The 17,295-nt window shown below is 37.8% G+C and overlaps 1 protein-coding gene across 1 annotated transcript; it reads left to right on the top strand.

Moving 5' to 3' along the window:
* The first annotated feature begins 4,559 nt into the window (after window positions 1–4,559).
* Window positions 4,560–8,261, top strand: LOC113523826 (CD276 antigen homolog). The gene is made up of 3 exons (XM_034307468.2): window positions 4,560–5,314; window positions 5,415–5,771; window positions 8,196–8,261. The coding sequence occupies exons 1-3, from the start codon at window positions 5,266–5,268 to the stop codon at window positions 8,252–8,254; spliced, it is 465 nt and encodes a 154-aa protein (XP_034163359.2). The 5' UTR covers window positions 4,560–5,265; the 3' UTR covers window positions 8,255–8,261.
* The last annotated feature ends 9,034 nt before the right edge of the window (window positions 8,262–17,295 follow it).

Below are 17,295 nucleotides of genomic sequence, written 5' to 3'. Positions count from 1 at the left end.
TTTGAAGGATGGAGGATGCTCAGTTGTGTGTGTTACATATGTATGTGTGTGTGTGTGTGTGTGTTCCCTCAGTCCAGTTAGTATTGAGGAGTCTGATGGTATGGGGGAAGAAACTATTGCACAGTCTGGTCGTGAGGCCCGAATGCTTCGGTACCGTTTACCAGACGGCAGGAGGGTGAAGACTGTGTGAGAGGGGTGTGTGTGAGGGGTGTGTGTGGTCGTCCACAATGCTGGTGGCTTTGCAGATGCAGCGTGAGGTGTAAATGTCCATGATGCAGGAAAGAGAGACCCCGATGATCTTCTCAGCTGTCCTCACTATCCGCTGTAGGGTCTTGCGATCCAAGACAGTGCAATTCCCAAACCAGGCAGTGATGCAGCTGCTCAGGATGTTCTCGATAGTCCCTCTGTAGAACATGGTCAGGATGGAGGGTGGGAGATGGGCTTTCCTGATGGGCTTTCTTCATTATGGAACTGGTGTTGAGCGACCAGGTGAGGTTCTCCGCCAGGTGAACACCAAGAAACTTGGTGCTCTTGACGATCTCCACGCAGGAGCCGCCGGAGTTCAGCGGAGAGTGGTCACTCTGTGCTCTTCTGAAGTCAACAACCATCTCTTTAGTTTTGTCCACATTCAGAGACAGGTTGTTGGCTTTGCACCAGTCCGTTAGCCACTGCACCTCCTCTCTGTATGCTGACTCGTCGTTCTTGCTGATGAGACCCACCACGGTCGTGTCATTGGGCGAACTTGATGATGTGATTCTAGCTGTGCATTGCTACACAGTCATGAGTCAGCAGAGTGAACAGCAGTGGGCTGAGCACACAGTGTGGTGGTGTTGGAGATGCTGCTCCTGATCCGGACTGACTGAAGTCTCCCAGTCAGGAAGTCCAGGATCCAGTTACAGAGGGAGGTGTTCAGGCCCAGCAGGTTCAGCTTTCCTAGAAGTTGACTAGATGTTGTTGTTGTTTTCCAGAATAGAAAACAATAAGTGAAAACAATTTCTTAATTTAAATCTTTTTCAAGGTTCACTGAAAAAATGGAGCATTGAATCAATGTATATTCTTCCCTGTTAATAAAATGTCAAAAGTATGGAAACTCAAAGAAAAAAAAAACGTGTAAATGTAATATATTTATTTATGTGCAACTGATGTAGTTCAAAGGGGGGCTCAGTGGTTTAGTGGTTAGCACTGTTGCCTCGCACCTCCGGGGTTTGGGCGCTCGAATCCCGCCTCCGCCCTGTGAGTGTGAAGCTTGCATGGTTTCCCTGTGCTTTGGGGGTTTCATCCAGGTACTCCGGTTTCCTCCCCCTGTCCAGAGACATGCGCTGTAGGCAGATTGGCATCTATAAATTGTCCGTAGTGTGTGTGTGCGATTGTGCCCTGTGATGGGTTGGCACCCTGTCCAGGGTTTCCCCTGCCTTGTGCCCCAAGTCCCCTGGGATTGGCTGATGTGCAGGATGAGTGATACAGAGGATGGATGGATGGATGTAGTTCATGTCCATACACCGTTCATTCTATACAACCAATAGATTACTTTGATCAATACTTAACCATTTTTCATGTAAACTGCAATAATCATTTGATTTAGTTTCCATTTTGTGGTATATTCATGAAAAATGTAAAAAAAAAAAAAAAACAACCCACAAATAGTTGGAACACCTTAAAAGAAAAGTCCAGAGTTGCCAACTGTTTAATAAATGTTTAAGCAATAAATTGATTTCTCTTAAGTTAATTTGTAAAAGTTGTATGAATGCAAATTGGTGTGAGGTATTTCCTGGCTCTATGAGTGCCACCTTATTAAAACAATACATGTACTGTATGAAAAGTGTTTAAGGTTATTTCAGACTACATAGCTTGTAATGTTTGAAGCAAGGTGCTAAATGTGTGCAATCATGTCCTGAAATAACCTCACAAAAAAAACTGTTTTTTTTCTTACAACCACAGGTGGTGATGATGTGTTCAGTTCCACAAAAATCCAAATGCTAATGTCTTTTTTTTTCATTTGAAACAGCTTATGGAAAAAAACACATAGCATAATACAGGATCACAAAAATGTGTGTAAAAGTGCATTTCATGTTGTGTCCTAAAATTGTGAATGTGAACTCATAAAAGTGTGACATCACATGTAAAATCACTTGTGAAAATAAATAAATAAATAAATCATATATGAAAATAAATTAATTGTGTGTAAAAAAAAAAAAAAAAAATCCACATTAAAGTTTGGTTTAGTTTTTAAATCCATAAACTTGCGCTTTTAACATCGGTCTGTAGACTTTTTATATCCTCTGATGAGAAAAAAAGACTTAGAAGATAAATAGAAAATGAGAAAATAAAGGAAACATGAAAACAAAAAGAATATTTGATAATGTGAAAAAAAAATCTCAGATGAAAGCAAAATTAATCATGTAAAATTCACATGTGAAAATTTGTGTAAAAAAAAATCATGTGAAAAATAAAACTACATGAACTAAATGTGAAAATGTGTGAAACCCTATGTGTAAGATTCAGATGTGGGGGTTTAGCCCAGCTAGCACATTTATACCAGTGGCTGGTTAACCTCAGAGCAGTGAGACAGTCATGGTTTTACTTGACACTTTTGATACACTGCGGTGTTGAACCAGTTAATTAAAGTGTGTATCAAAATATCCAAGCTACATAATTTCTGTGAATCATTATTACACTTTCGATTGTTTTCTATTTGCTATTTTGGTCATTAATCATCAAGTATTTGGCACTGCTCTCAAACCTGTTTGGATTCATACTCTCTGATTCATCAGTAATTCCAGGTTCAGTATTTAGTATAAAACCCCTGAGAGGTTCCAGATAAGAGAGAGAATGACATTTTTGGTGACAACTGAATAAATATTTCTCTCACTGGAAAACATTTTATTTATACACAAATTAAACTGATTAAAATAATAAGCATATAATACAAGGTACTTTTACATAATGTCTATAACGTGTAGATAAGTCAGGACTTTTTATATTATCACAACATCATATACATTATATACAAATGTTGCCCTTAAATGCTTCACAGTAAGCCAGTAGGTGGTTTTGTTTTGCGTTCTCCAGACATACACGATTTAACCCACAGAGGTCACTATCTACCATGTACAGAGGTGCTGTTTAATTTCTTGCAAATGTCAGCCTTACCATAGAAATATACATTTTAAGACATTTTCTGAGTAGTCCATCAGTTTTTCACAATTTGTCAACCTCATCCTGCTGTACCATATTGTTCTCCTGAACAGCAGGTGGTAATGAATGAATGAAGCCTTTATTGTCATTGTATATCTCTGTATACAACGAAATTAGGAGCACTGCTTCTGACTGGTGTTATAAACAACAAACATATAACATTAGACAATAAATAGACTATAAAATGAGTATATCATATAGTGTAAAAGTATGTATGTATGTACAGCAAGTATACAGTATAAAGTATATACAGCAGGTGACTAAGTCATATCACTGAGTTCAAATTCTACTCCAACTGTGGCTTAAATCTAAATAAAATCAAACAAAACATTTTAAAACACACACACACACCTGTTTTATGGTTAAAAGTTTAAACCTGCTCAATGTAATAAGAGAGTTTAGTATCGAGCTCCTCTTATGTTTATTTGCGGTAAGTAAAGAGTGCTGTGTCTTAATCTTATCTACAGTGAACAGGTGAAGATACTGATTACATTTCATATGTATTAATCTTTGCAAGGAAACAGAGGTGATACCTCTGAGGCCACAACCCTGTTCTATGTGAAAGTAGACATGTACAATGCCAGGTTTTTTAATGATACATTGCCATTATCAGAGCTCTGGGTATGGGCAGATTAATGATTTTGATTCAGTACTGACATTGTTCTAGTACCCAATTCAGAGGTTTCATGCTTTAAGACAATTAGTGTCCTGTGTTCATGTGTATAGGCGGTCATCATATCGTATAAAATACATCCGTGCAATCACATGAGAAATGACATCAAATCTGATTCAGTACTGATCCACTGCTTCAGGTCAGTCTCAACCCCAATACACATACTCAGTATTGTTTCATTAAATCTCTATATAAAATGACCCATCTCCCTGAACTCCATAGATACTGTTAAAGCTGTATTAATTAGATCAGCTGAAATATTGTTTCAGGAGAATTCACAGTGTCTTGTTTAAGGCTCTCAGATGAGCAGTGCTGTAGACTCCAAAACCTTTTGACTGATATGAGAAATAGTTCTACAAGCATACACAAGCATACATTCAAAACACAGAAGTTAAACAAAATCTGCTACACAGCAGCACCAACAAAGTCAGCAAAGCACCTGAAGAACCAACATGAAAAACAATGGTCCAGTGATAGACTTGGCATTTATTTGCTGAAGCGTGAAATTTGTCTGTTTATTTAAAAGAATATATAAAACAGACAGTGAGTTTTGTATCCATTTCCTGACCCCATTATATCACAATATATTTTATTAGAGGAATTGGTTAAAGAGCAATGAGAAAACAAGTGGCATGTGTATAAATAATCACATGACTTACAAGAAAAGAAATAATAACTCACCCTTCAGAAAAAAAGTGGTTTAAAGTGGCTTCTGTGGTTTAAGCTCTCAGGGACAGTGTTGCACTTTCATTGCACTTTTATCTTTTTTTTTCTTTTTCTTGCTGATAAATGTCTATGTTACTTTTTGTTTGTGTTTTTTGTGCATTTATCTTTTACTGGCTTTTGTTCCACGGAATAGCTTTCTGTTAATAATCCATATTATTAGATGGTGCTCGGAGTGTACTTAGAGCGTGTTTTGTGGCTATAGAGGTTTGATTCCGCTTCGAATCACTTGGTACCATTGTGTCTCTTTTAATGTGATAAAGTTAGTTTCATACTCAGACATTGTATTTTTCTTTTATATGTTTTTTAATGTGACATGAAAAGGAAAACAGGCCAAATGTGTTTAAAGTGACAGCTTTTTGAACATACTGAGAGTTAAAAGCAACAGATGCTAAATGCAAACACTAATACTAATACATTTGTACGTGTGGCTTAAATGTCCACATATATTTTGGGGCCGCTGTATTTGATGCTGTTGAATCTGTATGAAAGCATACATGTATTTTGTTTAATCTGTTTATTATTATATAATGCTATATTATTACATAATGATATTTTTTGAATTAAGAGAAACACCCTGTTACCTGTAGTTACTTAAATATTTCTCTGTCCACACCTGGCTTTGCTTGTTTTAGGAAACCTGCACACACTCCTCCACACAATATCAGAGAAAGATGACCTCCTTTTCTTATATTTGCATCGTGTGGCTCACCTTCTGTGTGGGTAAGTAACCATAAAACAGATGAAACATTAAGGCTATTAACATAAGATCATTAGCTAAATGGTGCTACAAGTAATCTAGATTTTAATTTTCCCATCTCAGGCCTCCTCTCTTTAGAACCTGAGATCACTGTACCTGGCCAGGTGGGGTCTACAGCTGTCCTGCCGTGTAAACTGCAGCGTGTAGGCACTGAAACACCGCATATTAGGTGGCGCATCAAATCTGAGGATGTGTTTGAGCGATTTGGTGAGGAGAGCTATCAGGGTGAGGGATATGAGGGCCGTGTGGACGTCCCTGAGGAAGAGCTGCGTAAGGGGAACTGTTCCTTGGTGTTGCGCAATCTGACAGTTACTGATGCAGGTGTCTACACGAGCTACCAGATAGTGAAACTCACCAAGAGCTCTGCCTCTGGCATGACAAAAAGAGAAGAGATCAGCCGTGTTAATCTCTCAGTCCAGGGTAAGTGAGTTAGTGTCAGTAGAACACACACTGACTGTTACACACATCACAAAACAAAGCTGGACATACTGAATGATTGTCATTATTCTAAAATATTCAAGATTTTTTATTAGTCACATACATAGTTATATAATTTGCAATGAAATGAAAACCTTGCCTACTCCTTTTTAGACTGTGCATTTAAATACTAAATTAAAAGCACAAATGAATAAGAAATAAGAAATAAAAAAAATAAGAAGAAGTAAGCAATATATGTACAGGAATTTGCAAAAAGGGAAAAAATTGTCCAGAAAATACTTCCATAAATTTCAGAAGCAATTGCAAAACTGCATTTGCATTTGCGTTTCCTATTTGTGGATGCATAAATTGTGACATAATTCAAATGAAAATCGTGTATTAACGTTTGCATTTTCGTTTACACAAATGTACAATGTCTGCCAAATTTCAAATGTGTTACGTTCTCTCCTTAGTCTAGGGGTTGGGGAGGAAGTAACACAAAAAAAGTAAAACGTGGCTCAAAAAAAAAAGAAGAATTAGCCAACGAAAAAATACTGCAAAACACACGCGGAGAAATCTCCCTTTCTCCTATCCCAGCTCAAGTTTACACCCACAACACTTAATTAACACCACCCAAACACAGAATATCCTCAAATGAAGTGGTTTTATTACCGGCTTAGCAAAGCCAAGTAAATAACATAACCAAAGATCGATAAACAGAAAACAACCAAATCGTTAGAAGAGGGCAATGCCAAAATAATAAACAAAACAAGACCTTCCTAAAGAGTTTAAACAATATAAATTACCTACAAAAGCAAATAAAAAAAACAGTTGTCTTACCTCTCTCCCTGACTGACGTAAAAACAGGAGAAAAACAGAAAGGGTGTAAAACCCAAATAAATAGGCTCCCGTCTCCCTACACGGTTTTACTGTTTAACCCGCAGATCAAATGACCATTTCGTATTCACGCAACAGATTTACCCATTACACTTTTGCTCAACAGCAATTACACAACACGCTGATTGAGATAGCACGAAAGGGACTCACTCCGAGCTCTGCTTCTCTGCCACGTTATATTGGCTGTTACACACGCTTGACAGAGGAACCACGCTCCCACTAGTTAGGGTCAGCTGCTGATGGTTTGGAGCACTGCGTGAAGAGAGAGAGAGAGAGAGAGAGAAAATCACCAGTATGCACAATATAATTTATGTCACGGGACGTAACAAATGGAAAAGCAAAGTCCAGTTGTCTTACGAGTTATGACCCTGTGATATTGAAATAGTAATTACCCCGTTTGCTATTTCACTTCCTCAGTGTTGCATGTAGAGCCTGCCAAAACTCAAATGCAATCGCAATTCCCTTTGCATTTACATTACAGATGCCTTGCACAGAAACCTGTCAGTCAGTGTTGGGGTTGGGAGTTTACTATGGGGCGTGTTTATATTTGGAATTGATGTCACAGTCAATGGCCAGGAAAGAAAACGTGTAGACGATTGTGTTGATTCTTCACTCCTGCAGGGAGTGTGCGTGGTCGAGCAATGTGGCGAAAAGATCATCCTTAATTTCGGGTCAGAAAACAAGATGAGTGATAGTTGCAAATGAAGTAGCATTTGGATGAATTTTAATAACATAGACAACATAAAACCAGAATATAGAATTTGTAAGGTAAAAATATCATATCGATCAGGGTCTACTAACAACCTTCACAGGCATATTAGAATTGTACATCCAAATCTGCAAACTGTAGTTTATTTTTTATTTGTTATATAACACGCCGTGGTCCGATTTGAGTGTGATTTGTTTGGAATGGTTTGTGTTTTGGATAGTTCAGTATAAATAAAATGTTCAATACACACGTGTAATAGTGCTTTTACATTATTTAAGGTTTTTATACCAAACATAATGTAAAATTATCTTATTCTGGTAATCATAAGGTTTAGTATAATTACACTGAACACTTTAAGTGATATATGTGCGCACATACCAATCACAGGTCAAAACATTGCTAAATTTGGCTGAATTATAAAAGCCAGAAGTGGCATTAAATGAAGAGCTGTTTGGGAGCTGAAGGAGCCAGCTCTTTTTATTTTATTCAAGAAACATGAACATTATACACTTTTGTTCAATTGCAAATATTAAATATTATGCAATTAAGTGTGCTGGCTCTTATTGCTGAGCTAAGCCAGAAGATAGGGTTTCAGATGGACAGAGAAAATTGGAAATGAAGAGAAGTAGATAAAACTGAATCAAAATACAGGATAAGGCTGGGAGAAACACTGTATAATATAATATAATGCAATATAATATAATTATCTATATTATTTGTAAGACATTCAATACTTTTGCAGCTGTGAAGTAAATATATTTATAATTATAGAGAAGAAAAGAGTGAACAATGGAATTCTTCTTTTTCTTTTTCCTCCAAAGAAAAACCTAAAGAGAGGAAACAGGAACCATCAACTTCCTCAACTCTCTCAGGCAAGTAAATATCAAACCAAATTTAAATAATTATATATGGTGAAGATCACCATTTATCTTTGACATTTTATCAGAAAAAGGTTTAAAGTTTAAAATTTAAAGTTTTATTCAATAACGTTTAGAATAAATCTTTTCTGTCTGTCTCCAGGTGAAGCTGGAATAAATTGCCCTCACCTGCTGCTCTTCATCATTTCCCTCTTTATGTGTTTTCTCTTCTCACATTGAGGAAACATTCGTGAGATCTACCTGAGACTTTTGTGAGCCCAAGAGATCCAGCTTACAGAATAGACTTTTTAGGAAGAAGAAACAAGGAAGATCTCAGTGTGTTTCATCTACATTGTCAACAATCAGAAGCCATGGGTAGACTGATCCATGCGGAAAGCTCTGAACGAGCGCACAGCTGCCTACAGCGCAGGGCTGCAGACCAGCAACATGGACGAATACAAAGTGGTGATCTACAACCTGATGAAAACGGTGAGAAAAACGGTGAGGGAAGCCAAAAGTAAATACAAGGACAAGATTGAGACCCAGGGTTCCAGGTGTCTGTGGCAGAGCACGCAAACTGTTACAGACGACAAACTCAAGCCCACCATTAATAACGGCAGTGCCTCCCTAGCCAACGACTTGAACATCTTCTATTCATGGTTTGCGGTTACCAGCACAGACCAGGAAAACCATGAGTATGAACCATCAGGTCTAACTGGGGAACAGGAAAGACTGGTCATTTCAGAACTGGATGTGAGGAAGGTGCTACACGAAGTTAACACCAGAAAAACATGCGGTCCGGACAACATCCCTGGATGTGTGCTAAAAGTCTGTGTTAAACAACTAGCACCAGGCATTTTTTAACCTCTCCATCAAGCAGAGTGTTGTCCCTGGACCAGAGGAAAGGAAACTACATGCAGGACATTGTCACAAAGCAACTTTACAGAAATGGCGAGGGTGATAGCATCCAAATATCCCAGTTTACCAAAACATTCTATGCCTGTGAGCCCTCCACAGCTGCGTCTTTACCTAAGAGAAATGCTTGACTAAACAAATATGTTTTCAGCCTAGACTTAAACACTGGTACTGTGTCTGAATCTAGAACACTAATTGGAAGGCTGTCCCATAACTGTGGGACTTTGTAAGAGAAACCTCTACCCCCTGCTGTAGCCTTCACTATTTGAGGTACCAACAAAGAGCCTGCACCTTTTGATCTAAGCAGTGTTTGCCCCATCTCGCAACTTACAGGACTTATTATTAAATTAATCATCATCATCATCATCATCAACATCATCATTATCTGCAGTAAGCACTTTATCCTGGTCCGGGCCATGATGAAACTAGTCTATCCCAAGAAAACTTGGCTTGAAGTACCTTGGATGGGACACCAGTCCATCACAGTCCACCACACACATGTGTGTGTATGTGTGTGTATGTGTGTGTGTATGTGTGTGTGTGTGTGTGTGTGTGTGTGTGTGTGTGAGAAGGAAAGAGAGAGAGAGACGCTAGCTCTGGTGACTTGCTGAGATTTAATGCACTTTGTAGCCAGTGGATTAAGAGCCATTTGATCTTTACAAACAGAACTGACATTTTTCATTTATACTGTGCAAATTAAATTTTTATTTTTAGTGTTCAATCAGCACAGAATTAAGTTAAGTTTATTTATGCAATTAAATTTTTATTTTTTAATGTACTAATTTATTTTGGATAATCAGTGTAGAATTTTTAGCATTTTTATTTTTTGAGTAGGTTAATGCATTGTTTATTTGCTATCAGAATTTTTATCATTTATCATTTTGAGTAGTTTAATGAATTGATAAATGGACATCTCATTTTAGCATTTTTCATTTCGAGTAGGTTAAGTAAACTTGTATAATCAGTACAATGTTCATTTGCCAGCTGACATTTTAGCATTTTGAGTGTGTTACTTGAATGGCATATTCAGCGCATTGTTGCTTGCTGGATATCTGCAATTTAGTATTTTTTACTTTGGGTGTGTTAATCAGCACATTGTTTGTTGGCTATCTGAATTTTAAGCTGGATACCTACCAGTGTGTGTGTGTGTGTGTGAGTGGTAGAGTGTGTATTGATTACACTTATTGATGAATCATAAAATTGCTGCTATAAGATTATAGTCTGCTTAAGTGGAATGTTTTTACTAACAGCTGGGTCATACTAACAGCAGATTGATAAAATACAAAATTGTGTGTTAAAGGATTAGAGAAAATGTAATTTTTATTCTTTGGCTTATTCCAAATTTTATACTGTAGATGGTGCTTTGTGGCTGGATGTGGAAAGACTATTATAGTCTATTATAGTAATATCAGTAACCTCACAAAGAGAGATAGAATTAAAACAGTCCACTAGAGGACAAAGAATCCATTTTTGTCTAGAAAAAACTTGTTTTAAGGACAGAGTGGAGAAATATCAGCCATCAGAGGACATAAATAGTAAATTGTGGAGACTTACTCAGTGGTATAATCTAAGAAAATTGACACCAGAAACCATAAAAGACATTTTCTCTAAACTAATTTAGCAAGACTAAAGATAAGTAGACAGGGCATGGTCAGGCTTAGATAACAATGAAGACCCCGTTGGAAGAAATTTGTGATAGCTATCCCTCAGAAGAGAAATATATCACTAAGCAGAGTAAAAAATGAACAGCCAAGACTAAAGGTGTTTCCAAGTGTTCCCAAGTTTCCAAGTGTTCCCAAAAAAATGGCACGTTTGACCCCTCATACATTGCAGAAGTGGAAAAGCTTATAAAACAACACCACTTCAAACCAGGAAATGCTGAGAAGACGCTAAGAGTTCAACAGTTCTGGAAGGATAAAGCTAAAGAAAGAAGAGAGGCAGAAGAACAAAGACACTCTGCGGAAATAAAGAAAATTTGTCGACATTAAAAGGAGAGTTGGGGAAAAGGCAAAAGAGGTGTCATTTTTGAAGCCAGACGCACCAGCTACACTGACAGGAAGGCCTTGTATATCCCCACTTATAAGGACATCTATCCACTGATAAAAGAAGAAGAGGGACTAGAACTGGAAGGAGATATAATCCAGCTGCATACAGTCCTATTACAAGTCACTGTTCAGTTTTGGGGGGGGCGCAGGACAAGGTGACGTGAGACCAAAAGAGAACAAGACCCATCCTCAAACTCTCCTTGCCAGCAGGAGAGACAGGATGTCAGCTGCAGAGGAACTACTGTGAGAACATGCTGTGTCCAAAAGCAAACACACAATGGTCGTAGAGACATGACTGGTGATGAAGAGGGTACCTCTACAGATTATACAGACAGTGAAGCAACAAATGATGATGAAGAGAATGAAGACCTTGATGTAAAACTGAGATAGAAATTAAAGGTTGAAGACAAGAAAGAAAAAGAGAAAAGAACTACTAAAGCAGCTGAGGAAAGAAGAGAAAAGAGTGGCTACAAAGGGGGTGGCTTATGACAAACAAATGGGCCTGTTTCGTAGCATAGTGTCAGGGAACGTGGTAGTGCCAGTGAAATTGTTGCCTTTCCTTTGCAAAGTGACTCACGGTGTATATTGAACAGGTATATTGAACAATGTTAGTTTTCACCTTATTTGTAACCCACAATTGACAATTTCATCATTAACTGTGATATCTGCAGAAAATACAACATGCATAAGACATTTCAGCCACAAACAGGACATATCCCTAGTCCCTTAGGCCCATTTGAAAACATCTACATGGACTTTAATGACAGGACAGAAAAGAAAGAAGAGAAAAGGTACTGTCTAGTAGTGGTAGACAGATTCTTTAAGTGGGGAGAGTCTTTCCATCCAACCACAATGATGCACAGACAATTGCCAAATGTTTAACAAGAGAAGTAATTCCATGATTTGGCATACCTAAAATGATTAGATCGGACAATGGCAGCCATTTTGTAAACAGTGTAATTAGCTGTCTAACAAAACAACTGGCATCAAACATAAGCTCTCCTGTGTGTATCACCCACAATCTGCAGGACTAGTAGAAAGAGCAAATGTAACAATTACATCCAAATTGGCAAAAACTAGTCAGGACACTGGGTTGAATTCGGTAGCTGCATTACCCCTTGTCCTGATGAGCATGAGATTCTCAAGAAACCATAGCACACATTTGACCCCACATGAGATGCTTACTGGAAGACCGATGCCAATCCCCTCTCAAAGTACAGGTGCACAGCTAGAACGACTGGAAAATGAGTTGTCAAACTACTTGAAATGGCTACCTTCTATATATCAGTCCCTTTATCACCAGATGAAGGAAGCCAACCGACCTCACAAAGAACCTGTGAAGCCTGAAAACTGCCCAAGCCAGATGACTGGGAGCCCAAGAGAAAGTGGGCTGAGCCAAGAGTCCAAGGACTACAGTGGCTACAGTGGTTAAGGTAGACAGACTGAACTTGTGGATCCACATCAGTCCCTGCAGTCCAGCCGAAGAGCCTGGTAAGAGGGCGGAAATATGACGCTGCTGAAGGTGTCTTTCAGAGTAAAGACCAGCCCTTTAACACTTATTTCACCTCATTATTCTCAGGATCAAATATGAATGTGTGTATTTTAATATATAGTACTTTAATGAATTGTAAAATATCATGTTTATAAAGCTTGAAAAATTATAAAAACAAATGTTTTTAAATAATATATTTAGAGGTAGCATTAAGCAGAACTTGATCTTGGTAGCTATATATAATTTTTAAATGGAATGTATTAAAAAGCCAGTCAGAACGATAGGTAGAAACCAACAGCTTGTTTACCACAACACAAGTGAATATTCCTGGATGTCATGTCATTTCAGTATCTGTTCACACTGTGGCTCTTGTTTATAGTTCCCCAGTGTAGCCATGCAATATAATAATAGTGACTCTGTGGTTTTTTTAAATATTCATTTTATGTCTGAGTGCAGAGAAAAGAGGCACAACTAAAAGATTCACTCAATTTCCTTATTACCCTAAGGCTTAATGTTTAATAACCACTGTGTGTATTGAGAATTGTATGAGTATTGTATTGCTGAAGCAAATAAATGAAGAGGCTCTTGTGGTTGCCATAATTCTTTTTGGTAAAGAAAAGTGTGTTGGTTCTTCAGCTGCTTTGCTAGTGTTTTGGTTTTAGAATCTCCTGTTGGCATATCTTGCATACATGTGGCATGTTTTTATATTGTTATATTTTATATTATAACTCAGGAACAGAAGCTTGCACAGAGTCATCTCAGTTACTTAGTTGATGTCAGCAGCTGCCTATATGCAGTTTTGATATCAGTAATGAAGTGCAAATTGGAACAGTTTGTGATTTGCAGGCTTGTGTTTCCTCCAATCTTCTCAGTGAAAGAAGAGACCTTTAAGTAGCACCTATTTAGTTAAATTCTCCTCCTCTTATCACCTCTATATGATAATAGATTGTGTTTTTGTTTTTATGCTTTACATTTATTTTACATTTTGGGAGTGAAATTTGAACACACTAACATACCATAGCAGTTATGGTCATGTGACCTTTATTCAACAACACTGCCCATAGCAACACAATTATAGTGCCATAAAGCCACACATACCTCATGAGGTTTTTTATTATTATTATACAGTTTTATCTGGGTAAGGAGCCATTTTGAGATTATGGGCTATCACTGTCAGTTCTGACATTCCTACATGGGAATATGTAGAACATATTGTAGAGCTAAAAGTTAGTTTCTCCTCCAGCTCACCACACTGACACTTCCAGGGTCTTTTTTCTTTTAGACTGTAAATAAAAACTGACTGTAAATAAAACAGATATTGATTGGTCAAGGCCGGCTATGATGCATTTTTTCAAACTGGATGATAATCTGGCAGATAGAACCTTACAAAACCAGCTTTATCCATGAGTTTAAAGATAGAACTTTTTCTAATATTACACCAACAACTTCTGTAATATTAAAAAAATCACTTCAGGATATTATATATATAAATATAGGACACTATATTTATGCTCATGTTGGACCTAAAAGTTTTAGCAAAATAATCCAAACTCATTTCATCAGGTCCACCTGTCATACAAGTAACTCTGTAGGTGTGCAATTACAGACTGTAGTCCATCTCCTTCTCTGCACAAAGTATTGGCACCCCGCTACCATCCATTAATGGACAGGGAGCACAGCTGAGCAGATATATGGGTGGTGGTTTATTCTCAGTACAACAGTAACACTGACATGGTGGCATTTGTATGAAATTAACCAGCACCACTATACACACTAGATGATGACATCTGCTGTCAAATGTGTGTAAATGTATCCGGAGAACACAAAACAAAACAGAGTATTTGATTCAATTTTGCATTTAAGGGTAATATTTGCGTTTTGTGTTTTTATAACATAAAAAAGACCAGAAATGTTTCCGTATAAATAATATATTTATATACACTACTGTGCAAAAGTCTTAGGCACACGCAAAGAAATGCTGTAGAGCAAAGATGTCTTCAAAAATAATGAAATTAAATGTTTCTACATTAATACTACAAAGAGCAGTAAACAGTAATAAATGACGAATTTGGTCGGCCAATCCTTCGCTTTAAAAAAAGATAGTAATCTCAGATACAATTTTTACAGTTTTATAAGGAAATGAGCTGGAAGTGTTACTGAGCATCTTGCAGAAGCAGCCACAGTTCTTCTGGAGACTTTGACTGTCGACTCGCTTCTTATTTCTGCAGCGAAACCCAGCAGCCTTCATTCTGTTTTTATCTGAAAAGTGTCTCTTATGGAATCTGCTGCTTTCTTTACTGACATACAAACATTTTTCTGTAACATTTCATTTTGTGCTGGAAAACGAATGTTTGGAATCTAAAATGTTTTTGTACTGAATCAATAATGTAGAAGTCAGAAAATAAACATCTGTAACAGTTTGTACTAAAAAAAAAAGAAATAGGGTGACTAAGACTTTTGCACAGTACTGTATTTATATTTACAGGGGGCAGCATAACACTCTCAGAGGAAAGTGCTGTCTTTTCTACATACAGGAGTTCGCAGATACCCATGTCTTGTTAGTGTTATGACATTTTCAGACTTCCACTGATCACTCTTTTACTATGAGGTGATTCAAGTTTTCTGTATCTATAGCCAACAGTTGGAAAGGGATTATTTAGCTGAGAGTCTAAGGGTATCCTGCACACAGATGCTAGAATCTTTATATAATCCATAATGCTGTCTTAATGGAGATCATACTGATGACTCAGAATGTCAAAATGTCGAAACATGGATGGTTAGTTAGCAAATTGTCTTTCTTTAAATTAATATCCTGATTTTTTTGCCTGACATTTTCAATTTTGCCATTGAAAACATTCATGAAGTCATCGCTACTACAGCCATGGCCAAAAGTTTTGGCAGTGACTTTTTTTTTTTTTTTTTTTTTTTTACATGTTTCTATGGTATACTGGAAAACAATCATAAGCATTTAATAGGTTTTAAAGGCTTTTATTGGCCAAAACATTCAATATATGCAAAGAGTCAATATTTACAGTGTTGACCCTTCTTCATAACCTCTGCAATTCGCTCTGGCATGCTGGATATCAGCTTCTGGGCCAAATCCTCACTGATGGCGATCCATACTTGCCTTATTAGTGCTCGGAGTTGATGACGGTTTGTGGGCTTCTGCTTGTCCACTGACCTTTTGAGGACTGACCACAGGTTATCTATGAGATTAAGATCCGGGGAGTTGCCTGGCCATGGATCCAAAATGTTATGATCCCTGACCCACTTCATTGTCACTCTTGCCTTGTGACATGGTGCTCCATCATGCTGAGAAATGCACACATCACCAAATTGATCCTGGATTGTTGGAAGAAGTTGCTCTTGCAGGACGTTTGGATACCATTCTTTATTCATGGCAGTGTTTTTGGGCAGAATTGAGAGAGAACTCACTCCCTTGGATGAAAAGCAACACCACACATGGATGGTTTCAGGATGCTTCACTGCTGGCACAACACAGGAATCATGGTAGCATTCACCTTTTCTTCTCCGGACAGTCAATTTTCCAGATGTCCCAAACAGTCGGAAGGGGGCTTCATCAGAGAAAATAACCTTCCATAAGTCTTCTGCTGTCCAATCCTTGTACTTCCTGCAGAATTTCAGTCTGTCCTTGGTGTTTTTCTTGCAGAGAAGTGGCTTCTTTTCTGCCCTTCTTGACCCCAGGCCATTGTCCAAAAGTCTTCGCCTCACTGTGCGTGCAGATGCACTTACACCCACCTGCTGCCAATATTGAGCAAGCTCTGCACTGGTGGTGACATGATTCCATAGCAGACTCCTCAGGAGGAGACGGTTCTGGTGCTTGCTGGACACTCTGTGACGTCCTGAAGCCTTCTTCACTGCAGTTGAACCTCTCTATTTGAAGTTCTTGATGACCTGGTAAATGGTTCTTTCCAGTGCAATATTTTTTGCAGCAATTTCCTTGCATGTGAGGCCATTTTGAGGCAAAGCGATGATGGCTGCACATCTTTCTTTGGAGGTAACCATTGCCAACACAACAACACAATGATTGGAAACACTTCTTCCCTCCTTTTATAGCAATCTATCTGTTCTTATTATCCAATCAGAATGATAGAGTGATTTCACCTGACTAGTACTTGTTTACACTTTCCCAGGTGCTGATGATATGATTAATGAAATTATGTTAGCTGGTCATTTTGTGCCAGGGCCAAAAAACAGTGAAATTTGGGTTTTTGTGATAGTTTATTTTTTTGCAGTTATTTAAAATGCATCTGATCACTCTGCACAATAATCTAGAAACAATGTGAATCAACACCACAACAACTGAAGCAGCAAACTTTGCAAAACACAAAATTTATGTCACTGCCAAACCTTTTGGCCATGGCTGTACATACTGATGGTGTGCATGTTTCTATTGTGGTTTTATTCCTAGTCAATTTTGCTACAGTATTAAATAGGAATCTAGGATTATTTTTTGTTATCTTCTATTAGGGTGGAGAGATACATTGATCTAGCAGCACCAAGAGCTTTTCTATAGCTCAAAAGGCTCTCCTTCCATGCTGTATGAAATATTACCAATTTAGTTCGATGCCATTTACGTTCTAATTTTCGA

This window comes from Pangasianodon hypophthalmus, chromosome 9 (genome assembly GCF_027358585.1).
Source record: "Pangasianodon hypophthalmus isolate fPanHyp1 chromosome 9, fPanHyp1.pri, whole genome shotgun sequence".
Lineage (NCBI taxonomy): Eukaryota > Metazoa > Chordata > Actinopteri > Siluriformes > Pangasiidae > Pangasianodon > Pangasianodon hypophthalmus.
Note: the sequence above shows the minus strand (reverse complement) of the source record. Positions and strands in the feature narration are given on the sequence as shown.

Excerpts from the sequence above, each read along its gene's own strand:
- LOC113523826 (XM_034307468.2), top strand. The coding sequence starts at position 5,266 with ATGACCTCCTTTTCTTATATTTGCATCGTGTGGCTCACCTTCTGTGTG. Across the intron at positions 5,315-5,414 it reads GTGGCTCACCTTCTGTGTGG|GCCTCCTCTCTTTAGAACCT; the intron begins GTAAGTAACCAT and ends TTCCCATCTCAG. Across the intron at positions 5,772-8,195 it reads TGTTAATCTCTCAGTCCAGG|AAAAACCTAAAGAGAGGAAA; the intron begins GTAAGTGAGTTA and ends TTTCCTCCAAAG.